A 26839-nucleotide genomic window follows, 5' to 3' on the forward strand; every position below is an offset into this window, starting at 1 on the left:
ATAAGAGATGTGGGTTCGATCCCTGGGTCAGGAAGATCCCCTGGAGCAGGAAATGGCAACCCACTCCAGAATTCTTGCGTGGAGAATCCCATGGACAGAGGAGCCTGGTGGGCTACAGTCCATGGGGTCTCAAAGAGTTGGACATGACTGAAGCGACTTAGCATGCAGGCATGTAATGTCTAGACATTAATTTCTGGTTAAGATACACTTGAAAATTAAAAGGATGTTCCGGCATTTAAACCTTGATAACAGTTTTTACTTCCTAACACTGCTTTACTTTAGGCTTTCACGTACTTATGAACTTTTTTTTTTTTTCTCTCTGCTAATCTCTTCATCAGTTTTCTCTCTCTGGTCTATCCCTTCTATATTTTCAGGAACATGTCTTAGTGATGTTTGAGTGGAGATAGGCCAAAGTGGAAGAAGAGAATAGCATGTCTGTTCAATTCTCTAACTGAAACTGAAGTCTTGGAGTTTCTTCTTCTTCTCAATTTTAGGAAAGTGGATGTGAAGGAGAGTTTCATCCCCTTTACTGGATTTTTGGAAGTGAAGTACTATGTTTAGGAGAAATCCAGAGCAGAAACATGACCTGAGAAGGATGTCGAGGGGCTTGCATGAAATACAGAGAGGACTTCAAGAAGTTCAGAGAAAATTTGGGAGGTGCTTCACAAACTGAGGACTGTGGTGCTAAGTGCAAAATGGTGAGGAGATGAAGACGCAAGGATTGCAGGCAGGGAGGTTGGGAATCAACATCCAGGTCAGCTCCCACATTCGCCACAGCCTCCGTGTTACTCTTCCCTTCTGCTCTCATTCCTTCCTGCCCTCCCGGCCTTTATTTTGATGTGGGAGTCGTTTCTGAGCTCCATGAAAGAGCTGGCATTTCAAGGCTGCAATTTTCTTTGTGAGACGTTTCTGTAGTAAGGATTCTATTTCTTTAACAAATACAGGACTGCTCAGATTTTCCAATTTTTGTGCTATCAAATTTTGGTAGTTGTATTTTCAAGTAGTTTTTAAGGACTCAGACCAGTTTTCAAATTGGGATAAAATTTTGTTTATATCTCATATCTTTTAAATATTGGTAAGATCTATAAGGGCTTTCCTGCTGGCTCAGCCAATAAAGAATCTGCCTGTAGTGCCAGGGACCTGGCTTCGATTCCTGGTTTGGGAAGATTGCCTGGAGAATGGAATGGCAATCCACTCCAGTATTCTTGCCTGGGAAATCTTATGGACAGAGGAGTCTGGCAGGCTACAGTCCAAGGGATCACAAAGAGTCGGACATGACTGGGTGACTAACACTTCAAATTCAAAGGTCTATAATGTTAACCCCTCTTTCATTTATGGTGGCATTAAATTTGTGTATTCTCTCCTTTTTTTTTTCTTGACTGATTTTTTTTTTGCTAGAGGATTATCAGTTTTATTATCCTTTCAAAAAGAATTACCAATTGACTTTATTGATTTTATTTTTTGTGTATGCTTCCTATTTCATTGATTTTTGTTAGTTTTTACTCTTCTCTTTTGTTTTGACTTCCTGTATTTTTATAGATTCTTGAGATGGAGTCTTAGATCATTTGCTCTCAGTTTTATTTTCTATTATAACATAGGTATCAAGGAAGCGTCAAAGCTATAAATTTTCTTTTAAACACCATACAGCTGCAACACACTGATTTTGAAGCTACATAATTTCTTTTGTATTTTGTCATCGTTAAATGTTCCTTTTTTCTCTCTGAATATATTCTTTGTTCTATAGTCTTACTTTGTACAATATTAACATAGTATAGTTTTCTCTGATCAGTGTTTGCATGGTTTATCTTTTTTGACCTCTATAATATGTTTCTGTGTTTATGTTTGTTTTTTGTATACAGTTTATGATTTTTTCTTATTTTTGTTTAGTCTGATTATCTTGCTTTTATTTGGAATGTTTAAATTATTTAAATTTAATACAATCATTTATATAGTTGGGTTTAAGTTTACTAACTTGCTGTTTGTTTTATGTTTTCTTTGTTCCTATTTTAATCTTTAATTGGATGTTTTTAATATTTTATTTTATGCACTTTATTGGTGTATTAGCTATGCTTCTTTTTTCAGAGTTTACCATAATTTTGAAATTATTACTCTTTAATCACATTTTTCTTTAAATTATATCATGTCTCTTATTATATAATGTAAGACCTTGCTATAGTATACTTCTATTTCCCTGTTCTTATTATTTGTGCTACTATTGTCACACATTCTACTTGTAAATATATTATGAATTTTGTAATATAAGGCAGTTGTTTTTGTCTTCAATATTCTAGACTTTTAAAAATGAGAAAAAGATTTTCAAATATTTACTTGCAGAATTATCATTTAGAACCATTCTTGTAGCTTTGGGGAGATTCAAGTTTTCTTCTATTTTTAATTTCATTTAACTTTTAGACTGTTAGATAACATTTTTGTGTAGTATAAGTCTGGTGGCCTCAAATTCTATCATCTTTTATTCATCTGAAAATACTTTTTCTTTCAGTTTTGAAAGTTATTTTCAAAAGTGCTTGAATTCTAAGTTAATATTCCCTGCTGCCCCCACCCCCATACTTTAAAGATGTTTTTGCATTATTGTTTGGATTGCATTACTTCAAACAAGAAGTCAGTAATACTTAAATTTTTTCCCTTGTACATAGTATGTCAATTTTTCCTGACTACTTTTAAGATTTGTTTTTGTTTATGAGTGGGTTTCAGCAGTATATTACCAAGTGCCCTAGGTGGTTTTGTTTATGTTCATGTTGCTTGAGGTTTGTTTAGCCTCTAGGATCAGTGGGTTTATCAGTGGGTTCATTAAATTTGGAAAAATTCCATCTATCATTGTAAAATATTTTTTCTACTCATACTGTATACTGAATCTCCAAATAACGTATCTTACTGAAAGGTTGTTGTTGAATCACGACGCTGGGATTCTTGGCCCCCGGAGGAGAAGAATTCAATCCGGGGCCAGAGACGAGGTCTGATCACTGAGAACTTTTGTGTAATAAAGTTTTATTAAAGTATAAAGGAGATAGAGAAAGCTTCTGACATAGGCATCAGAAGGGGACAGAAAGAGTGCCCCCCTGCTAGTCTTCAGCTGGATGTTATATAGTCATTAGTAGTCTGTTAATGAAAGAAAGGAATAAAACTCAGAATGGCACCAGGCCCCTCACCCATAAGATGCATTTTGTGATAATCTTGGCACCAAATGGTTCATCTTGGGCCGTAAAATGATTAATTTGAATCTTGAAGAAGGGCAGATCACCATACAAATAGTGTCATTTACATAGATTAGAGGAACAATATCTGAGTATACCATACTGGTTTGTCAAGTAGGTTCTGAGCCAAAAGGCGGAACTGACTTGAACGCAGAGTTTGGGGTAAATGCATACTACATTAAGCATAGCTTAAGATAAACATTTCCATAAGAAAAAGGCACTGGTTAACTTCAGGTGAAACCAGGTGTCACTATGGCAACCCAGAATTTTAGGAGAAACCTCCTTTTAAATTTGTATAGAGAAGGAAAAATATCGCTAGTTTGTTTCCTCCTGCCACTTTAAGCTAAGTCACTTCAGTCGTGTCCGACTCGACTCTGTGCGACCCCATAGACGGCAGCCCACCAGGCTCCCCCGTCCCTGGGATTCTCCAGGCAAGGACACTGGACTGGGTTGCCATTTCCTTCTCCAATGCAGGAAAGTGAAAAGTTAAAGTGAAGTCGCTGGGTCGTGTCCGACCCTTAGTGACCCCATGGACTGTAGCCTTCCAGGCTCCTTCGTCCATGAGATTTTCAGGCAAGAGTACTGGAGTGGGGTGCCATTGCCTTCTCCGCTTAAGAGAGATAAAAATATCTGACACTTGCAGGCTATTTCCTCCGTTTGGAGACCCCTGGACTTCCTGCCTGTTACCCTCTCATTACATAGTCTGATATTCCGCATGCCACTAATTTTCCACTCATATGTTTCTGCCTTTTTTCTCTATTTCAGTTTGGATAGTCAATTGCTATGTATCAAATTTTCAGTCCTTTTATTCTGCAATGTCTAGCCTCTTGTTAAGTTAATTCAGAAAAATTTTCATTCCAGATATTGTATTTTCCATTTTGGAAGCTCCATTTGCTTATTTTTTTCTAGTTTTTTTTTTTTTTTTTCTCTACTTGTTTTTATACCTCACTGTGTGTGTTAGTTGCTCAGTTGTGTCTGACTCTCTCAGTTCAGTTCAGTTCAGTTGATTAGTTGTGTCTGACTCTTTGCAACCCCATGAATTGAAGCATGCCAGGCCTCCCTGTCCTTCCTCATCTCCTGCAGTGTGCTCAAGCTCGTATCCATTGAATCAGTGATACCATCCAATCATCTCATCCTCTGTCGTCCCTTTCTCCTCCTGCCTTCAATCTTTCTCAGCATCAGGGTCTCTCTTCCAATGAGTCAGTTCTTTGCATCAGGTGGTCAAAATATCGGAGTTTCAGCTTCAGCATCAGTCCTTCCAATGAATGCTCAGGACTGATTTCCTTTAGGATGGACTGGTTGGATCTCCTTGCAGTCCAAGGGACTCTCAAGTGTCTTCTCCAACACCACAGTCCAAAGGTATCAATTCTTCAGCGCTCAGCTTTCTTTATAGTCCAACTCTCATATCCATACATGACTACTGGAAAAACCATAGTTTTGACTAGACAGACCTTTGTTGGCAAAGTAATGTCTCTGTTTTTTAATATGCTGTCTGCTGCTGCTGCTGCTGCTAAGTCGCTTCAGTTGTCTCCAACTCTGTGCTACCCTATGGACAGCAGACCACCAGGCTCCTCTGTCCAAGGGATTCTCTAGACAAGAATACTGGAGTGGGTTGCCATTTCCTTCTCCCAATATGCTGTCTAGGTTGGTCATAACTTTTCTTCCAAGGAGCAAGCATCTTTTAATTTCATGGCTGCAGTCACCATCTGCAGTGATTTTTTAGTCCCCCAAAATAAAGTTTGTCACTGTTTCCACATCTATTTGCTATGAAGTGATGGGACCAGATGCCATGATCTAAGTTTTCTGAATGTTGGGCTTTAAGCCAACTTTTTCACTCTCTTTTCACTTTCATCAAGAGGCTCTTTAGTTCTTCTTCACTTTCTGCCTTAAGGGTGGTGTCATCTGCATTTCTGAGGTTATTGATATTTCTCCCGGCAATCTTGATTCAAGCTTGTGCTTCATCCAGTTCAGCATTTCTCATGAGGTACTCTGCATATAAGTTAAATAAGCAGGGTGACAATATACAGCCTTGACATACTCCTTTCCCAATTTGGAACCAGTCTGTTGTTCCATGTCCAGTTCTAGCTATTGTTTCCTGACCTGCACACAGATTTCTCAAAAGGCAGGTCAGGTGGTCTGGTATTCCCATCTCTTGAAGAATTTTCCAGTTTGTTGTGATCCACACAGTCAAAGGCTTTGGCATAGTCAATAAAGCAGAAGTAGATGTTTTTCTGGAACCCTCTTGCTTTTCCAATGATCCAATGGGTGTTGGCAATTTGATCTCTGGTTCCTCTGCCTTTTCTAAATCCAACTTGAACTTCTGGAAGTTCACAGTTCACGAACTGTTGAAGTCTGGCTTGGAGAATTTTGTGCATTACTTTGCTAGCTTGTGAGATGAGTGCAATTATGTAGTAATTTGAGCATTCTTTGGCATTGCCTTTCTTTGGGATTGGAATGAAAACTGACCTTTTGTCTGACTCTGTGTGACCCCATGGATTGTAGCCTCCATGCTGCTCTGTCCATGGAATTTGCCAGGCCAGAATAGTGGAGTGGGTAGCTATTCCCTTCTCCAGGGCATCTTCCCAACCCAGGGATTGAACCTAGGTCTCCTGCATGGCAGGCAGATTCTTTACTTTCTGAGGGCTTCCCTGATAGCTCAGTTGGTAAAGAATCTGCCTGTAATGCAGGAGATCCTTGTTTGATACCTGGGTCAGAAAGATCCTCTGGAGAAGGGATAGACTACCCATTCCAGTATTCTGGGCTTCCCTTGTGGCTCAGCTGGTAAAGAATCTGCCTCCAATACAGGAGACCTGGGTTTGATCCCTGGGTTGGGAAGATCCCTTGGAGAAGGGAAAGGCTACCCAGTCCAGTATTCTGGTCTGGAGAATTCCATGGACCATATAGTCCATGGGATTGCAAAGAGTTGGACATGAGTGAGCAACTTTCACTTCACTTCTGTACCTCCTGAGCCACCAGAAAAACCCAAGGTATATTTATATTAGAGGTTTAAAGACATTGTCAGCCAATTTAATCATCTCTGTAATTTCTGAATTTGCTTTTAATGATTTACCATTAAAAATTTTTGTTATGGGTTATATATTTCTTTTTAGAAGCCTAGTAGTCTTTTGACTGGATGCCAGGCATTGCTAAGCAGTCTTATACCAGAAAGAACTGTTGTTCAGTTGCTAAGACATGTTTAACTCTTTGTGACCCCACAGATTGCAGTATGCCAGGCCCCCCTGTCCTTCCCTATATCCCTGAGCTTGCTCGGAGTCATGTCCATTGAGTCGGTGATGCCATCTAACCATCTCATCCTCTGCCAACCCTGTCTCCTTTTGCCTCCAGTCTTTCTCAGCATCAGGGTCTTTTATAGTTAGTCCACTTTCAGCATCAGGTGGCCAAAGTACTGAAGCTTCATCTTCAGCTTCAGTCCTTCCAGTAAGTATTCAGAACTAATTTCCTTTAGGATTGACTGGTTTGATCTCTTTGTAGTCCAAGGGACTCTCAAGAGTCTTCTCCAGAGCCACAACTCAAAAGCATCAGTTCTTTTTGGTGTTCAGCCTTCTTTATGGTCCTAGGCTCACATCAGTAGTTGATTTGTTCCTCTAACTGTTATGCCCAAGTCACGAAATCTCCCAATGACCACCAGGGAGCCGATATCCGATGCAAAAGCAAGAGAGTTTTTATTACCAAGCTCAAGCTGGGGCTCCCACCGACACCGACACAGCAGCTATAGGGAGGAGCCCGGGCTTTGGATTACATTGCTTATATAGGGAGTATACATGGAAAAAAAGGATTTCTAGGTAGGGGAACGTCTGATTGGTTACTTTCTTTTGCAGGGTTGTGTTTTGGTTCTTGATTGGTCCCTATTGTCTAGGTAGACCACAAGTTCCTGAGCGTTAAGTCAGGAGATTTTGGTCTGGGGTCTGATTGGCTCATGGGTGGTGGGGTGAGGTCAGGGGATTTCCAAAGGCTCTTGGATTTCCAAAGGCTCTTTTCCTGGAACCTTACAAAATGGAGTTTTTCTGTTAACAAAATGGAGTAGCTTAGGTCCTTCATAACAAGACAATTTGAAATAACCTGTTCTTAAGTTTGGAGAAGGCAATGAATGGCACTCCACTCCAGTACTCTTGCCTAGAAAATCCCATGGATGGAGGAGCCTGGTGGGCTGCAGTCCATGGGGTCATGAAGAATCTGACACAACTGAGCAACTTCACTTTCACTTTTCACTTTCATGCATTGGAGAAGGCAATGGCAACCCACTCCCGTGTTCTTGCCTGGAGAATTCCAGGGATGGGGGAGCCTGGTGGGCTGCTGTCTATGGGGTCGCACAGAGTCGGACACGACTGAAGTGACTTAGCAAAGCAAAGTTTGCTGATCCTTGGTTTTGCATGATACAGTTTGCTTGAAGCACTCTGTTGAATTTTTCACTTCAGTTATTGTATCCTTGAATTCCAGAAATTCTGTCTGGTTTCCTTTTGTGTTTTCTGTTTTTCAGTATATGTGCTGCCAAAGTGAGCACTGTGTTTTCTATTTTTTTTTTAAATTAAACTTTGCCATTTGTTCATGTACTCTCTTCCTGATGGTACTTGATTATCTGTTTGTGTTCACTTACAGTCACTGAGTTTGACACAATGATTTTAAATTTTTTTGTCAAGAAGTTCATAAATTTTCATTTTTTTCAGGGTAGGTTGCTGGAGACTTACTGGTTTCCTTAAGTGGTGTCATATCTTCCAGGTTCTTCATGATCTGTGTAGGCTTGCATTAGTGAGTGTGCATTTGAAGGGGCAGACACTTCTAGAATTTACAGAATGATTTCAACAATAAAGATCTACTGCCTTGTCCTTGAACCGATAGGACTGCCCCTGGTCTTGTGGTCCCCAAAGCTGGAGTCAGGTTACATGGCTGCTGTTGGGGCTGCTGGTGTGTCTCTGGTCAGTGGCCCTGTTGGCAGGGGCATGGATGGGTGTTGCTTCCTCTGGGTGCTGAAGTGGGCAGGATTACCTCCCTTGTGTGGTAAAGTGAGGCAGAGCCTAGGTTGCAGGGTGCATTAGAATCTGCATTCACACTCACGTCCACAGTTGACAATCCTGTTGTCAGGGATGCCAAATGGTGTGGCATTTGGATGTCTGGGCAGAGAGGACTGCCCAGGACCAAGTGGTGCAGGGTTGGCGCCACATCAGGGAGCAGCTTCTGTGTTCACAGTTCTGTCTGGAGTTGGCAGGCATGTAGCTGGGGACACTGTTTCTGTGGGAGAATGAGGGTTGTGGAACCTTCGTTTTTGTCATCTCACTGATGTAAGATATAAACACAGAATTAGCACAATGATAGAATTAAAGTCAATTAATATCACTCCTTAGCATTTTCTATAATTCCTGTCTCAAGAAAAACCTGTATTAGGAGCTTTTTGGCAAACGCACTGTAAACTTACACTCTTGTGAACTCATGTAAACTTCAACTCAGAACTCACTCTCTCCCAGGTTCATTGACAAATCCCAGGTTTTCAAGAGAAATATCTAAGACCACCCCTTGTCTCTCCTGTGACTTTCTGAGCTTACTTAACATAACAGATTCATCTTTTCTCCCATTTAGGTCATCTAAGAAATTCTTGGAATATTTTGCCATCAAAAATTATCAGAAAAATAAAATTCAGTAGCATAAAAATGGATGAGTTATTATGTCAGTATTTCTTCTCTTGGGCCATCATCCATCTACAGGTTGGCATGCATACATGGATCCAACCTTTACGCTTTTCTCTACCCCAAGCCACTTGAGGAGTGGCTCATGGCGGAGAAAACTGATCAGACTATTAGCCCCACAAGTCTTAGGAAAGCTTTCTAACTTTGTCTAGATGATAGGTCTCTACTGTCTTATAGCCATTTTGCTCTGGGTTAGTTCTGTTCTTCATGTCCTATACTCAAGTTTGAGTGCCCACACATTATGCATTATATCTTTGGGCTCTATAGGTCCCAGGCTCCTAAATGAGAAATATACTTTTCCAACCAATGCTAAAATATACATTCCTGGTGTTCAGCCATTACAGATGATTTGTCTTGGGCCCTGTAGTTTCCTGGCCTCTAGATAAGGAATTCATATTTCTAATCAATGTCAAAGGATATATTTTTGGGATTCAGTCATTCTAAGCTGACCCAGCTTCTGGGTTTCTTTTCAGAAACTTGTTCATGAAAATGCTACTCTGACAGTGACTTTTAAATTCTTTCTTTATGTTCCACTCCTGGAAAAGAAAAGCTTTCACATCATTGCCTGTGACATATTGTTTCCAACTGTCAAGCCAGGATCATGAACACTTACTGGGTTTGTTGTTGTTTTTCTCTTAGGATTTGTGCGTCTGGCTGAGCACAAATGGACCCTGCTTAGGGCGAGTAGAAGTACGTTCTGGAGAAGACTGGATCCCAGTGTCTGATGGGAACTTCACACTCCCCACTGTGCAGGTCATCTGTGCAGAGCTGGCATGTGGCAAGGCTGTGTCTGTCCTGGGGCACATGCCCTTCAGAGAGTCAGATGGCTGGGTCTGGGCTGAAGAGTTCAGGTGTAAAGGGGAGGAGCCTGAGCTCTGGTTCTGCCCCAGAGTGCCCTGTCCAGGGGGCACCTGTCACCACAGTGGAGCTGTTCAGGTTGTCTGTTCAGGTGAGATGCAGATCAGGACTTTAACTTCCCTGCACACTCTGTTAAGGTGAGAAAACATGAGATTTAGTTGAAATTTTGTCTTTTCCAACCAGCATACACAGAAGCTCAGCTCATGAAAAACGCTTCCTCTCAGTGTGAAGGGCAGGTGGAGACGAACATTTCTGGATGATGGAGAGCGCTCTGTGCCTTCCCCACTGGAGTCTGGCCAATGCCAATGTTGTCTGTCTTCAGCACTGCTGTGGAGTTGCCATCTCCACCCCAAAAAGAGCAGAAGGAAGTGATCAGCTCTGGGAAGCCCAATTTCACTGCTTGGGGAATGAGTCCTTCCTGTGGGAGTGCCCTGTGTTTGCCCAGGGTGGTCCTGACTGTTCCCATGGAAACATGGCCTCTGTGATCTGCTCAGGTAAGAGACAGAAGGGCTACTGGTACCCAGGATGCTCATGGAGTGAAAAGTCCTCAAGAGCAGAGAGCGAGGGAAAACTGGCTTCAAAAGTTTGAAGTTTCACAATGAAATACAGGTTCCATTGTTATTCATTCATTTTTCAGATCAGGGGCAAAAGAATTAAGGGAAACACATTTGTTAAGTAAGTAAACATGGCTATTTAAGTATAATCATGGAGAGGGATGTATAAGAAATAAGTATATATATCTCAGTCAGGGTAGTTTTTTTTTCTTTCCTGCTGAACCATGTGAGGATTACCATACCCATCAGATTCCTTTACCATGTATCTCAGCATGTATTTCTTAAGTACAAAGACATTATTCAACTTCAGGAAATTCTGATTTCACAAGTTATTACTGTTTTTTTTTTTTTTTCCTGAAATACATTTGAAACTGAAGTTTTTTTCTTTTGGTTTCATAGTAGGAAAATTTAAATACAAATTCTGTATTTTTTAATAAGTCAGAATTATTCAGATTTTCTGTTGGTTCTTGTGTCATTTAAACTGGTACTATTCAAAGAATTTTCACTTTAGCTAAATGTTTAAGTCTTGGTAAAGAGGAAATGATGTCAGCATCATGATGGTATAAGATATCCCTCCTATTTGCTTCTCTCTATGACAAGTAATTAACCACACATCCACGATTAAAAGAGCTTCTGTGAAAGTTGTGGGATCCAATACAAAGATGATCACACCACCTGGGCATCCAGTAATAGGCAGATAGACATTGGTACAGATTGGACTCAGCAGAAGCTAGTGAACCTGTCCCAACCCCTTGGGCTATGGTCATGCAAAATCTGGAAAAACCTGGTGAGTGCTGACTTGGTTAGTCACCTAGGAAAACTGTTAGAAGTCCAGGATTCCTGAAGGGAGATTTAAGTACTCTGTTGAAGCCAAATAAAAGTTTGAATGATTGGAGAGGATTAAAGAATTTTGCCAGTGCTGCCCCTCACTCCAAGGTGACACAGCATAAACTTGAACTATCCAGTGGGGCATCTCCAATGGGGGAAAAGGAGAACAGTGAGCTAGTGCCCACTCAGTACTGCTGGGGAGACCAATTTCTCTCCAGTAAAACCAAGAGTTCTGGGGTTGAACCTCCTTGACTGTGGGCAAAGAGGAAACATGAAAGTTCATTAAAAATGGCAAAGGGAGTAAAAGGGATGCAACTTAGTACTGACTATGCTCAGGGCTTGAGCAGGAAGCCTATCCACAAGCCTCTAGGAGAATGTCAACAAAAGTCTCCCTCCCTAGGCCTGTGGATACTAGAATTCCCTGAGTACTAAACTCATACTTACTGTCACCATTCTGACAGCTGCTTTTGTATGTTCCCAAGTGTGGGAAATGAGAGCAAACTCCAGTACATGGAGTGATCTTGAAAAAATAGACTAGAGTCTGTGGGCAAGGAGGTAACCATAGACTTGAGATGTAGCACAACATTCTGCAAAACAGAAGAGAGGTTTCCAACTGCCTGGTGAGTTGTAAGCATCAGACGAGGCATAAAAGCTTGTTTCTGTTACAAGAAGGAACAAGAAATGTAGAGCAAGTGAGTCTATATAAGGTCAGAGAAGAGTACACACTCCCTTAAGGTAATTAGTAAAGATCTGATGGGGTGTCTTCTACATCTAAAGCAAAAGCAGCAGACAAAATTGCAAGGAACTTGAAGAATCAAGGAAAGATGTCATCACCAAAGAGTAACAGTAACTTTGCAAAACTGATAAAGATACACATGTCAATGACATGGAACTTTGTGATCCAGCTCGTAAAGAATCCAACATAGCTGTTTTGAGGAAACTGAATGAACTACAAGAAAAGACAGAAAGACAACTCAATTAAGTCAGGGAAATAATAGATGAACAAAATGAGAAATTTAATAAAGAGAAGTTATAAAAAGAATGAAATAGAAATTCTGGTGCTTAAGAATTTAATAAATGAAATGGAAAAAAAACTGCAATAGAGAGCATCTACAACAGAGCAGATTAAATTCAAGACAGAATCATTGGCTACAGGATATAACCTTTGAAATAATCAGTCAGTGGAGAACTAATGGAATGAGTAAAAAAGAACAAAGACATCCTATGTGATTCATGGGTCTCCATCTGACATACAAATAATATTAAAGTAATTGGGGGTCTAGAAGAAGAGAGAGAGAGGGTGGGAGAAAGTGTATTTAAATGAATAATAGCTGTGAACTTTTCTAACTTGGGGAGAGGCTTGAAAATTCAAGTTGATAACGCTAATAGGTCTCCCTACAATCCGAATGCAAAAGACCTTCTCTCAGAAACACTATAATTAAACTGTAAAAAATCAAAGATGAAGAGTCATAGAAGTAGCAGAACAATTACTGAATAAAGAGGAATAACTAAACAAATATAGCATGCTGTTTAAAACTTGAAACTCCGCTGGTCACATGCAGGACTAGCTTGTTCACATTTCTTAGGGTAGTAGATTGATGACTTATATACAGTTTATCCACATACACAGACTGTCTTCCCGAATGATCAATGAAGCATAAAGCAAACATAAGTGGTATTTTTTTAATAGTAGCAAAATATAGGGAAAATTTGGAAAAATTCCACTTATCATAGTATGAAAAAGTGAAGTCACTCAGTCATGTCCGACTCTTTGTGACCCCATCTACTGTAGCCTACCAGGATCCTCTGTCCATGGGATTTTCCAGGCAAGAGTACTCGAGTGGGTTGCGATTTCCTTCTCCAGGGCGTCTTCCTAACCCAGGGGTTGAACCAGGTCTCCCGCATTGCAGGCAGACTCTTTACCATCTCAGCCATCCCACTCCCTTTATCATAGTATGAAAACAGTTGAATACGTAGGAAGAAACTTAACAAACTATCTAAAGGACTTTACACTGAAATTCACAGAGCATCTAAGAAAAGAAAGATGTATACCAGGTTCATGGATTTGAAAACATACGAGGGTTGTCAGTTTGCTTCAGCTGATCTATATGATCAATCTAATCCTAATCAAAATCCAAGCAATATTTTTGTAGACCTTTATAACTCAATTCTAAATTATATACTTAAATGTGAAGGAACTAGAATGGACAAAACAATTTTGAAAAAGAAGGGCAAAAATAGAAGCAAACTAACTTCAATTTTCCTGCAATGTATCCAGAGCAATGTGGTCATTGAATAAGGATAGCTAAATATATCAACAGAACATAAAAGTTCAGCAATAGAGATCCAAATCCATATATAAGTTGAAATTCTACAAAGACACAGAGATATTTCAAAGGGGAAAATATAATATCTTCAAAAAATAATCTGCTAACTGAATATCTGCATGGGAGAAAATGAACTGTTATACTTATTTCACATTGTTAAGTCCCATTCCCCCATCTTCACTCGACAGAAAACCCCCCCATCCATCAAAGTAGCTGCAATAAATGGTTATTCCCATAAAAATTCAATTATAAAACTTGTAGTAGAAAATATAAGAACAACTATCATGATCCTGGAGAAGGCATTAATCGTTAAAAAATGAGAAGTGATTTTCATCAAAATTAAAATATTTTTCTTTTTGAAAGAAAACATTAAGAAAACAGAAAGGCATTCCACTGATAGGAAGAAATTAATTGCAATAAATATGTCTAACAAAGGACTTGTATCCTGAGTAAGTGAAAAATTTATAACAGAAAAATAAGAAATACTCAGTTTAAATGTGGGCAAAAGTTTAAGAAAGACAATTCCCTGAAAATGATATACAAATGGCCAATAAATAAATGAAAAGATACTCAATATCACTAGTTATTAAGGAAATTCAAATTAAAGCATGAGATATAAATTCACAAACTAGAATGACTTAAGGAGACTGACAATTCCAAGTTTGGAGAAGGATACTGATCCACTAGAACCTTCATATACTGATGATGATAATGTATAAGAAAACGGCTCTTAGACAACTTTATGTTACTCAAAATTTCTATTACCCAAGAAGAATGAAAAGATATGTCCATAAAAAATTTAAGCTAGAAAAGTCAGAATATTTTTATTTAAAAGAATAATATACCACTCTAATTTTCTTGAGAGAAAGAATGGAAAACAAATTATGGCATATTCAACAATGTGAAGGTTTAAACAATACAAAGAATAAACTACTCATAAGTCCGACTACACAGAAAATCTCAGTGTGTGCTAACTGAAAGAAGCCATGTGAAAGGGATTACCTATTGTATGATTTTATTAAGTCCTAGAAAACACAACTAATCTATTGTTGTAACCTGGAAGGGTTAGTTTTAAATTTACATTGAATCTTCTTCTGTGACTTTAACTCTTTTTTGTTATTGTAAACCTATATGATGGCCTGCCTCAGGGAGATAACCTGAGTTGTCCACCTGTGAAGAAACGCTGGGCTGGATGAAGCACAAAATGGAATCAAGATGGCTGGGAGAAATATCAATAACCTCAGATATGCAGATGACACCACTCTTACGGCAGAAAGTGAAGAAGAGCTAAAGAGCCTCTTGATGAAAGTGAAAGAGGAGAGGGAAAAAGTTGGCTTAAAACTCAACATTCAGAAAACTAAGATCATGGCATCTGGTCCCATCAATTCTTGGCAAATAGATGGGGAAACAATGGAAACAGTGACAGACTTTATTTTTGGAGGCTCCAAAACCACTGCAGATGGTGACTGCAGCCATGAAATTAGAAGCTGCTTGCTCCTTGGAAGAAAAGTTATGACCAACCTAAACAGCATATAAAAAAACAGAGACATTACTTTGCCAACAAAGGTCTGTCTAGTCAAAGCTATGGTTTTTCCAGTGGTCATGTATGGTTGTGAGAGTTGGACTATAAAGAAAGCTGAGCACTGAAGAATTGATGCTTCTGAATTGTAGTGTTGGAGAAGACTCTTGAGAGTCCTTTGGACTGCAAGAAGATCCAACCAGTTCATCCTAAAGGAAATCAGTCCTGAGCATTCATTGGAAGGACTGATGCTAAAGCTAAAACTCCAAAACTTTGACCACCTGATGTGAAGAACAGACTCATTGGTAAAGACCCTGATGCTGAGAAAGATTGAAGGTGGGAGAAGAAGGGGACGACAGAGGATGAGATGGTTGGATGGCATCACTGACTCAATGGACATGAGTTTGAGTAAATTCCAGGAATTGGTGATGAACAGGGAGGCCCAGTGTGCTGAAGTCCATGGGGTCACAAACAGTCAGACATGACTGATCGACTAAACTGAACTGAACTGAAGGAAATGAAACTAATACATCCCCCTGCCTAAGGACAGCCATTGTATGGGACATTTGCAGGGGCTGAATAGTCTTTTTACTTTGTTTCCTCACCTCTCCCTCATCTCTGATCCATAAAAGAACCTGACAACCAGGCCCTGACAAGATGCTTATTTTGAGGTGCTAGCCTTACACCACCCCCACTCCCCGCAACTGTCTTTCCCATTAAAGTCTCTTCCTTGTCTCAACAGCTCATCTCATGGATTCATTGTTCTGTTGTGCGGTGAACAGAGTGAGCTTGGATTCGGTACCACTGTGATAGAAGATGGATCAGTATTTGCCTGGGTCTGCGTTTGTTGGGCTTTTATTGGTTGCAAAAGGCATGTAGGAACTTTTGGGATAATCCTATATATGCTGAATTTTAATTGTGGTAGTGGTTACACTGGCACATGTGATTGTCAAAACTTATGAAAATATGCTCAATATATTTTGTTGCATGAATATTATACCTCAGGAAAGAAGGTTTTACTATCTGTCTTCTGTTTTAGCTTAATTCTACTTTAGTAAAAAAAATATTAAAAAAAATGATTTTAGTCCTTAAAATTTTTTTTGGATTGGACTTTTTGTATATGATAAGCCCTAGTAAATGGCCTGTAAGTGCTTGGAATAAGGTGTATTCTGTAATTTTGAGATGTATGTTTGTTAAATGTGTTAGCTTAAAAAATAGTCACAACCTAAAAAAAAAAATAGTCACAACCTAGAAGTTAAGAGTTATATTCTATTTGGTGGGAATTCTCAAGACTTTGAGCCTGGGGGACAGCATGTCAAGCAGCCTTGAGAAACTGCTCCAAGGAGGTGGGGAAGGAGTCAGGTTATATCGAAGTTGCAACAGAGGAGGCAGGTAGTCTGAACGTCAAAGATTATTGTTCATTAAGGAAAACCATGGGAAAACAAGACCACCTAACCTGCCTCTTGAGAAATCTGTATGCAGGCCAGGAAGCAACAGTTAGAACTGGACATGGAACAACAGACTGGTTCCAAATAGGAAAAGGAGTACGTCAAGGCTGTATATTGTCACCCTGCTTATTCAACTTATATGCAGAGTACATCATGAGAAACGCTGAACTGGAAGAAACACAAGCTGGAATCAAGATTGCCAGGAGAAATATCAATAACCTCAGATATGCAGATGACACCACCCTTATGGCAGACAGTGAAGAGGAACTAAAAAGCCTCTTGATGAAAGTGAAAGAGGAGAGTGAAAAAGTTGGCTTAAAGCTCAACATTCAGAAAACAAAGATCATGGCATCCAGTCCCATCACTTCATGGAAAATAGATGGAGAAACAGTGGAAACAGTGTCAAACTTTATTTTTTTGGGCTCCAAAATCACTGCAGATGGTGATTGCAGCCATGAAATTAAAAGACGCTTACTCCTTGGAAGAAAAGTTATGACCAACCTAGATAGCATATTGAAAAGCAGAGACATTACTTTGCCAACTAAGCTCCGTCTAGTCAAGACTATGGTTTTACCAGTAGTCATGTATGGATGTGAGAGTTGGACTGTTAAGAAGGTTGAGCGCCGAAGAGTTGATACTTTTGAACTGTGGTGTTGGAGAAGACTCTTAAGAGTCCCTTGGACTGCAAGGAGATCCAACCAGTCCATTCTGAAGGAGATCAACCCTGGGATTTCTTTGGAAGGAATGATGCTAAAGCTGAAACTCCAATACTTTGGCCACCTCATGCAAAGAGTTGACTCACTGGAAAAGACTCTGATGCTGGGAGGGATTGGGGGCAGGAGGAAAAGGGGACAACTGAGGATGAGATGGCTGGATGGCATCACTGACTCGATGGACGTGAGTGAGTAAACTCCGGGAGTTGGTGATGGACAGGGAGGTGTGGCGTGCTTTGATTCATGGGGTCGCAAATAGTCGGACACGACTGAGTGACTGAACTGAACTGAACTGAAGGAAAACCAGATAACTTATCACTCTTCTGTACATGGGAAGATGCAAGCAGACAGGCTCACTGAATTCATTCTTTTTATATGCATCTCAGCTATCTGGGGCCAGGATCCAGCTTCTTGATTTTATTACATCCTTAGTTCTCTGCTCACTGCTCACTGTGGGGAGTCGAGGCAGCTGATAGCTGCTGGATCACAGGTGTTGTTCTTCCTTTGGGGCTTCCTTTGTGGTGCCCTCCAGGTTCAGAGATTCACATTTGGAGGCCCCCAGTTGCTGATGGCTGTGACATTGTTGTTTACTGATGCGGCAGGACATGCTCTATTTTGTAATCACACCATTCACATCTTCTAAATATTTATTGATTGGTTTTGCTGCTTCACTACTGAGTTATTGAGGCTGAGAGTGTTTTCTAGTTACTGTTCCCACAAAACAAAATTACTTTAAAATCTAGTCACTTAAAACGACCATTTTTTTCTGCATAACACAGATCACCGTGCATTTTTCATTCAGCCCCATTGGTATTTTCTCACTTCCTTTCAGTCCTCATCGACAGCACTGCCCAAGCCCATCAGGTTTCTGCTAATAATCTCCTCCACCCCACCTAGCTTCTGCCTGTTACTTTGTCCCAAAAACAACGTCACCAGTTTTAGGTGGCATCCAAAATTTGAGTCATTATGGATAAAGATGCTATGCATATGCATATACAAGTCCTTTTGAATACAATACACACACTTCATTTGTCTTCATAAATTCTTAGTGATATAGAAAGTTTAAGTGTTTAGTTACTATTGCTGCATAACAAAATTTCCCTCAAAATTTACCAGCTTAAAACTCCTTTTAATCTCTTCTCATGATTTCCTGCATAAAGAATTAGGGATGTGCTCTGATTTGTATTGTCTTGGAGTCTTATCAGGTTGTAGCCCAGTATCAGCTGGGGCTGACTTCATCTGAGGATACAACTGGGCTGGGGATGCAGGATGGTTCATGGACAAGCCTGGCAGCTGGGTTGAACTGGGTGCCCAGAGACCTGCATATGACAGTCTCTGCAGGACAGTCTCAACAAGGTAGACTTGCCCTAAAGCAAAGTCCCAAGTGATTACACAGGAAGCTGCCTGAGTTTTCAGACCTACTGCTAAGAGTCAAGCAATGTTACTTTCACTCTCTTCTATTGCTTACTGCTGCTGCTGCTGCTGCTAAGTCGCTTCAGTCGTGTCCGACTCTGTGCGACTCCACAGACGGCAGCCCACCAGGCTTCCTCGTCCCTGGGATTCTCTAGGCAAGAACACTGGAGTGGGTTGCCATTCCCTTCTCCAATTCATGAAAGTGAAAAGTGAAAGTGAAGTCACTCAGTAGGAATTCACAAAGGTCAGCAGAGCTTCAAGAGAAGGATCTGAATTCTCAGTGGATATGACAGTAAAGATTTTGTGGATACGTTTAAAAACTTCCAACTCTCCCAGCCCTCTGATCATTGCTGTTTTTGCAGGAAACCAGACCCAGGTGCTGCCCCGGTGCAACGACTTCCTGTCTGAACCAGCAGGCTCTGCAGCCTCAGAGAAGAGCGCCCCCTGCTGCTCAGGTGAGGGTCCCACAGGACAGAAGACCCTTTTCATTCCCCAAGTCAAAGCCCCATTGTCCCATTTCTCTCTTCTCAGACAACAGACAGAGACGTCCGCCTGGTGGACGGAGCCGGTCCCTGTGCTGGGAGAGTGGAGATCCTTGACCAGGGCTCCTGGGGCACCATCTGTGATGACGGCTGGGACCTGGACGATGCCCACGTGGTGTGCAGGTAGCTGGTCTGTGGAGACGCCCTCAATGCCACGGGGTCTGCTCACTTCAGGGCAGGATCAGGGCCCATCTGGCTGGATGACCTGAACTGTGCTGGAAATGAGTCCCACGTGTGGAGGTGTCCTTCCCGAGGCTGGGGGCGGCACGACTGCAGACACAAGCAGGACACGGGGGTCATCTGCTTAGGTCTGTGCTGCACACTGTCCAGTCTGAAAGTTGGGTGGAACCCTGGAGTACGGGGGTCTGAGCCCTGAGGGAGAGATGCTGAAAGGACCAGAGTAGGAGGCTTCCTCCCATTGAGGCTGACTTTTCAGCAGATGTGAAGACGAGGTGCTTTCACTTCCTCCTGCAGCCGCTGAGATTCTGGTCTTTTCTTCCCAACAGTGTTTCCTGGCAGAGCTGTTTCTCAGTTTCCACATGAAAGCAGGGCTCTTTCCTCTGTTCCCTGTGGTAGTACAGTCTGGAGATCCTGTTGATGTTGTAATGAAAGCACAGACTTACTCTGTTCAGCTCTGTATGCTAGAAGTCTGACGAGGGTCTCTGTGGGCCAACATCCTAGTGTCCACAGGGCTGAGTTCCTCCTGGAGAGTCTGGGGAGGAGTCCTTTCCCAGCCTTTCCTGGGTTCAGCGTGGCCTCATTCCTTGTCTCAGAGCCCTCTTTCTTCTTCTTCAGACAACATTCTCTCCTCTGACCTTTCTTCCATGTCTCATCTCCCTCTAAACACAGTCAAAAAAAGAATTCCAGTTTTGCAGATGGTGGGTCTAAGGATGTGATTGTGTGTATGCATGTTGAGTTTCTCAGTCATGTCTGACCCTTTGTGACGCCATGGACTGTAGCCTGCCAGGTTCTCTTGTCCATGGAATTCTCCAGGCAAGAATAGTGGGGTGGGTTGCCATTCCCTTCTCCAGGGCATTTTTCTGACCCAGGGATCGAACCTGGGGCTCCTGCATTGTAGCAGATTATTTACCATTTGAGCCATCAGGGAAGCCCAAGAATATGGTTACATTGGGTTTACTTGGTTAATGCATAATGTTTCAGGTTAATAGCACCATCCCAAGGTCCTAAGTTTCTAGTCTATCTAAAACTATCTGCAAAGTCTCTTTTGAAATGAAAGGTAACATTCACAGCTTCCAGGGATTAGGACTTAGACAATTGTGGTTTATTATTCTGCCCATCTCCCCAATATCCACATCACTTCCCTTTCACATACTCTTTTAGAGGTTTTGTCAGAAAGCATGATTCAGCTCCCCTCCCTATAGAAGTCCAGGTTGGTCTTCCTCTCTGTTCGTATCCACTACATCATTGTAGTAGAAGTAGAAAAACAGACATTAAAGACAAAGTCAGTTGAACTGGAGACAAATCTTGTCTTTAGTCCTGTCACCTACTGGGTATCTCCTCCTCAGCAGGGTCAGGAATTTATGGTCACAGTTTCTTGAGGAGAGGAAACCCAGAGCACTGAGTGGAGTGCTGACTGTGTCCTGTCTCCTCCTATTTCAATCAGAGTTCCTGGCCCTCAGGTTGGTGAGCGAGGACCAGCAGTGTGCTGGGTGGCTGGAAGTTTTCTACAACGGGATCTGGGGCAGTGTCTGCTGCAGCCCCATGGAAGACATCACCATGTCCATGATCTGCAGACAGCTTGGCTGTGGGGACAGTAGAAGCCTGAGCTCTTCTGTTGTTCTTAGGGAAGGTTCTAGACCCCAGTGGGTAGTTGGAATCTGGTGTCGGAAAACTGATACCTCACTCTGGCAGTGTCCTTCTGACCCTTGGAAATACACTTCATGTTCTCCAAAGGAGGAAGCCTATATCTCCGTTAGGACCTAACCGGTGCCATGACAGGCTTCAGGGGGCCAAGGTAGGCCTAAGTCTCCTTCACAGAAGGGATGAGTCATTGCCCAGGAGGAACTGAGATCATCTCCTGCTGGCACCAAAGGCTTGGCCAATCAGTATGCTCCCCGTAGCCTGGTTCAAGTCTATCAGGATGAGGATGAACCTCCCCCAAGAAAGCCCATGTGTGTGAAAATCTAGCCAATTAATAAAGACCAGGAAACTCCTGCAGCCAATAAGCCCTTGCCAACTCTCTGTCTTTGTCCTAAACCTATAAATACTGCTGTAATCCAGGGCTCGGGGCTCTTGCTCTACTCCACTGTGTTGGATGTGACAGGAGCCCTGGCTCGAGCTAGCAATAAAACCCCTTCATGCTTTTGCATTGCTGTGGTCGTCTTATTCTCTCAGTTTTGGGGACTCGGACTCTGGGCACAACAATCTTATCTGCAGGTGACTTACTGTCTGTTTCTGTGTCTGTCCCAACCATGTAGGATGTTGTTAGAGTGATTTTATATTTTCCAACCTAAGGAATGAGTTGAAACTGAGTCTACAAAATGTGCATGTGTATGTTTGTGTGTCTCTGTGTTTGTTTGTTTGCTTTTGTTGTGGGATGTGGAGACTGGTAAACAAGTAAATAGAGAAATTTTTTTCAATGGGTGCTAAGATGCAGTGAATGTCTCAGCCAAGTAGATAATGAGCCTCTGTTTACATCTGTTGTTTGGACTGAGCCAAGGACCTTAGATAATATTATTTGGGGAAAGGACCACCTCCAGCTATTCCTGATCCAGTGTTTTCCTGTTGTTTGCAGGAAGAAGACCCAAGAGCTGTCCAACTGCTGCCCCCTGCACAGGTATGTCAGCCCGCCCCCTCCCCTGTGGCTCCCAGAGGCTCCTTCCTCCCACCAGGGCAGTCACAGGAGGGGCTGCTGCCTTTTCAGACAGGGAGAAGCTCTGGCTCAGGGGAGGAGACAGCGAGTGCTCAGGGCGGGTGAAGGTCTGGCACAGCAGCTCCTGGGGCACCGTGTGCAATGACTCCTGGAGCCTGGCAGAGGCCAAGGTGGTGTGTCAGCAGCTGGGCTGTGGCCAGGCCCTGGAAGCCGTGAGGGCCACAGGGTTTGGCCCTGGAAATGGGAGCATCTGGCTGGATGAGGTGCAGTGTGGGGGCCGGGAGTCCTCCCTTTGGGACTGTGCTGTGGAGCCCTGGGGGCAGAGCGACTGCAAGCATGAGGAGGATGCTGGCATGAGGTGCTTTCATGAGTGAAGGGCTCGGGGTCCACCCTGATTGAGCTGGGGCATTATGGGGTGGCAGGCTAAGCTGGGCATGATGGGGAGTTTGTATCCAGACAATGTCCCGATGCTTGATGACCTTGTGACATGGAAGGAGGGTCTTCTGGCAGCCCAGGTGGGTGTCTCTGCCTGCCCTCCTCGAACTTCTGGTTGTCACCACCCACTGGCTGTGCACGTCTTCTCAACATCAGCAGACTCCACTCATGCCCCAGGCTCACAGAGGTGGCTCCTTCAAAGTGGCAGGATGGCCTCTCACAGCCCTGTGAGCCCCAGCCTCTGTCTACACTGCAAGAGCCAGGCCTGTCCCTTCTCAGCCTTAACATTGGTCCTGTGGGTGTGGGAGGCTCATTCTCTGTGTTGTTTTTCTCCACCTTGGGCTTCCTGTCAGATGGTGAGGACAGCCATGACTCCAGATCCGCTCCAGATAATAGAGGTGGACCTGCTTCAGCTGAGTGTTGTGGAGGAGAGTTTCCCTCCTCATGGAGAAGAGATGTAAGGGGGACAGTCTTCCTCTGATGGACCAGAGGGATCCCCTGTGTCCAGATCGGGTCTGTCCTTCTCCTTCTCTGGCTGTTCTGTGATGTCTCACATCTGGGATCTCTGTGTTCAGAATCATAAGTGACACACACTGGTTTTAAAAATAACATCTGTAAGGCAGTTTGTCAAAATATTTTAGTAATGTTCAATGGTGGGAGAGTTGCTTTCAGATATATATTTTCAAACAGGAAATATTAAGATATGTAAAATCATGTTTTGGTTTATGGACACATCAAAATGCAACATGGTCTTAGAGAAAAAAATCTTTTGAAACAAGGAGTGACTGGTGCCTCTATTTAGCAGCTCAGAAACTCTGGGTCGGAAGGGATCTTAGGTATTTCCCAGACCAACCCACTTACTGTGGTTTCATCTGACCTCTGCTCTGCCCTCAGAAGCCCCAGATCAGAGGACTGATGCCCCTGGTGAGGATTACAATGATGCTGAAGAGGTACCAGTGCCTGGGGCTCCTCCTGCCTCTCAGGGGAGCGAGGAGGGAGTGCTCTCAAAGAAAGAAGATGGGATGAGGTCTCAGACACGTGAGTGGGATTAGCTGATCCCCTATAATCTTTGGTCTCTGTCCAGGAAATGGTGAATTTGAGCTCCTCAATGCCAAGCCTCTCTACAGTTTCAAAACATGGGTAATCTCATGCATTTGATGGGCTTCCCTGGTGGCTTAGATGGTAAAGAATCTGCCTGCAATGCAGGAGACTGAGGTTTGATCCCTGGATCAGGAAGATCCCATGGCAAAGGGAATGGCTACCCTCTCTAGTATTCTTGCCTGGAGAATCCCAATGGACAGAGGAGGTTACATTTCATAGGGTTGCAAAAAGTCAGACACAGCTGAATAACTGGCACTTCACTTCACAACTGTATGCTATCTTTAATGATGTCAGACTCCTTGGGGATGAGGGATCACTGTATTTTTAGCATTTATGTCTCCATAATGCATGGAGATGGAGAATGCAATGGCAATCCACTCCAGTATTCTTGCCTGGAGAATCCCAGGGACAGAGGTGCTGGGAGCCAGTGTGGAGAATCCTGCCCATGGCAAAGGTCATGAGGAAGAGGCCTGATGGACAAAGGCAAGATCAGGCCTTGAGGGACATCCCCTGGACCTTTTTGAGCATCTACCCCAAAACCAGAGTCTGTCTGCTTTATTGTATTATGCCTGTCACCAACGTTTCTGACATTAACAGGGGGCTATCCCCTGCCACCTTTCTCTGGAAAAAGTTAACTTATAGCTCCAGTTAATAAGCATCCTGGGCATAATAAGAGTGTTTCTGTCTAAAAACCTGCCTGACAAGTTTATCTGGACTCTCACAACCACATGTAATTGTTCACAGCCTCCCAACCGTGAGATGCACGAGACGCTTTAAACTTTCTAAATACAGAGCCTTTTGGGAAGTTAGAAATTGTTAGTGTAGTATTAGTGAATGGTTAGAATAATGTTGGTGGAGGGCTTCATTGTGAGCCAATATTTGCTGCTAAGTCTCCATATCCCTGGCCCTCTATATACATTAATTGATACAGCTGATATATGGAAAAAATAAATAATAATCTTTGATATTAATCATGTTAGACCTTAGGCTAGTAAATTCTTTTCCTGATTATAGCCCACTACACCCTTACCCTATAGGAATGTAACCTTATCTAGTGCTTTCAGAGAGTGGCGCCTGACTTAAGAAAAATCACCTTTGGAGAAAATAAGTTTTCTGGTTGACTAATCATCATCAGAAAGGGTCATAAAATGTTAGCAGGGCTCTTGGCCAGAACATGATGTAAATCACCTGAGAACTTTGTATATCGGAAGGAATGCAGAAAGAAAGCGTGGTCTCAATAAGGGTCAGGACTGCTGACCCTGCATGACTTTGTATTATCCATTGATCTCTATGTACAACTTAAAGTATAAAAGCTTCCCTGGAAAATAGAGAGATGGACCAGTTTCTCAGAAACCTGGTTCCCCCCATGTCTTCTTTTCTTTCTCTGCTTTTCAGGCTAATTCCCGCCTGGAGCACAGAGGCTCGCGGTGTCTACTTATTTGCCTGGGCTTCTAAGACCTGAACGGGAAGGCGCTCTGCGTCTTCACTCCCTTGGGAGACCGGGAGGGTGCCTGCAGCCTACATAGACAGTGCAAGTCCCTTGTCTCGGGGCTTTATTGGCTTCCTGTGTAAACCAAGGAATTTCAGCCTCTTTTCTCCTCTATTTTCTCCACCAAACTATTCTTTCCTAATCTCTCTTTCTATCTCTAAATAAATAATCTCATCTAATTGCGGACGCCGTCCACGCTTCCGATACTCTGGATCCAACCGAGCTGGACCCCAGCACAGAGGAGCCTGGTGGGCTGCCATCTATGGAGTAGCACAGAGTCGGAGATGACTGAAGTGACTTAGCAGCAGCAGCAGCAATGGCGAGGGAATGGCGACCCACTCCTATACTTTTGCCTGGAAAGTCCCATGGACAGAGGAGCCCGGTAGGCTACAGTGCATGGGGTCGTAAAGAGTCACACTTGACTGAGCAACTTCACTTTCACTTTTCACTTTCAGGCATTGGAGAAGAAAATGGCAACCCACTCCAGTATTCTTGCCTGGAGAATCCCAGGGACAGAGAAGCCTGGTGGGCTGCCATCTATGGGGTCGCACAGAGTTGGACACAACTGATGCAACTTATCAGCAGCCACAGCTCTATAATGCAACATAAATTTTCACTTTATATGTGATATATGTGCATTAAAATTTATAGATTAGGGACTTTTCTGGTAATCCAGTGTTTAGGACTCTGCACTTTTACTGCTACGGCCTGGGTTCAATCCTTGGTCAAGGAACTAAGATCCCACAAGCATTGTGTAGTGGCCAAAAGAAATAGATCACTTATAGATTAATTGAGCATATTTACCAAATCCAAAAATAGACAAGTGTTTTTATATCTCTGTGCTTCCCTGTATATGAAAGATAGAGATTTTAAAAAGTATTGCAGTATTGAAATTTGTGAGGCATTCCGATAATTTAAGATGCGCTCTGTTTATAAGGTTGCAATGACATGTACAAAGTCTATGGTATATGGTGGCCTTAACATTAAGCCATTTTGGTGGATCATTGTGTCGGGGAAGTGTGTGATTTCCTTGGTTCTGTCTCGCTGCAGCAAAAATTTGAAGTGACAGATGGACCAGAGTTACAGCTCAGTTATAGCTCAGTTTTATTTGGCAAGCAAAAGAAAATACATCCTCGAGGTGTGAGGGCAGGTCGACCCGAAAGAAGCAAAGAGAGGCAACGAGAGAGGCTCAGTTTTGGCTCCTCTTTTTATGTTTTGTCTCCTCCCCTGAGCCTGCCCTCTGTAAACTGGGCTAGCCAGGAGGGCTGTTTGTTTCACCTGAGGTTCTCACTCCAGTCCTTGGACCTTCTTTTGTTCTATTTTCGTGGGTTTTTCTCTTCTTTGTCTTTTAGACACCACTATTCTGGACTCCTTTTTCCCACCTACCTTTTTCTAACTACCTAACAATTGATTCAGAGTTTGTGATCAGCTAAGGTCTAATTTCCTCCAGATATTTTAGTGGTCAAGAGAAAACATTCTTTCTCTGGAAAGGAATATTTCTCCATCTGAGGGCCTGTGTGGTCCCTGGGGAGGGGCCATCTGTGGATGCACCCGTGATACTATTTGTGGACATTTAGGAACATGCATCAAGGCTACTAAGAGCAGAGTTGGTTTGTGAGTGAGGAACTCAGAATTTTCCTGTCTCCACTCTCCATCTGATTGTGGTTTCACGTTTGTCAGTTGTGAAAGGAGAACATTTAAATTCGTTGTTATGCTTTTACCATTCCTGGGCACTTCATTGCTGATTGTGTAGCCTGAAGGCAGGTCTTCACAGAGCTCCTGTGTGAGCACAGGTCTCCTGTGATGCAGGGTTTCCACATGAGCTGAAGTCCCAGAGAGCACATGGACTGGATCTGAGAGGACAGCTG

At 42.6% G+C, this 26839-nt stretch overlaps 1 protein-coding gene across 1 annotated transcript in view; it reads left to right on the forward strand.

The window, feature by feature from the left end:
- LOC120858762 (antigen WC1.1-like) overlaps nucleotides 1-26839 on the forward strand; it is a 78191-nt gene that overhangs the window by 11690 nt on the left and 39662 nt on the right. The window contains 7 exon segments of the mRNA XM_040235065.1: nucleotides 9551-9567; nucleotides 9569-9860; nucleotides 9953-10047; nucleotides 10050-10263; nucleotides 18934-19026; nucleotides 19110-19421; nucleotides 20738-21045. Coding sequence (XP_040090999.1) covers nucleotides 9551-9567; nucleotides 9569-9860; nucleotides 9953-10047; nucleotides 10050-10263; nucleotides 18934-19026; nucleotides 19110-19421; nucleotides 20738-21045 — 1331 coding nt within the window.

Source organism: Oryx dammah, unplaced genomic scaffold (assembly GCF_014754425.2).
Source record: "Oryx dammah isolate SB20612 unplaced genomic scaffold, SCBI_Odam_1.1 HiC_scaffold_29, whole genome shotgun sequence".
Classification (NCBI taxonomy): domain Eukaryota; kingdom Metazoa; phylum Chordata; class Mammalia; order Artiodactyla; family Bovidae; genus Oryx; species Oryx dammah.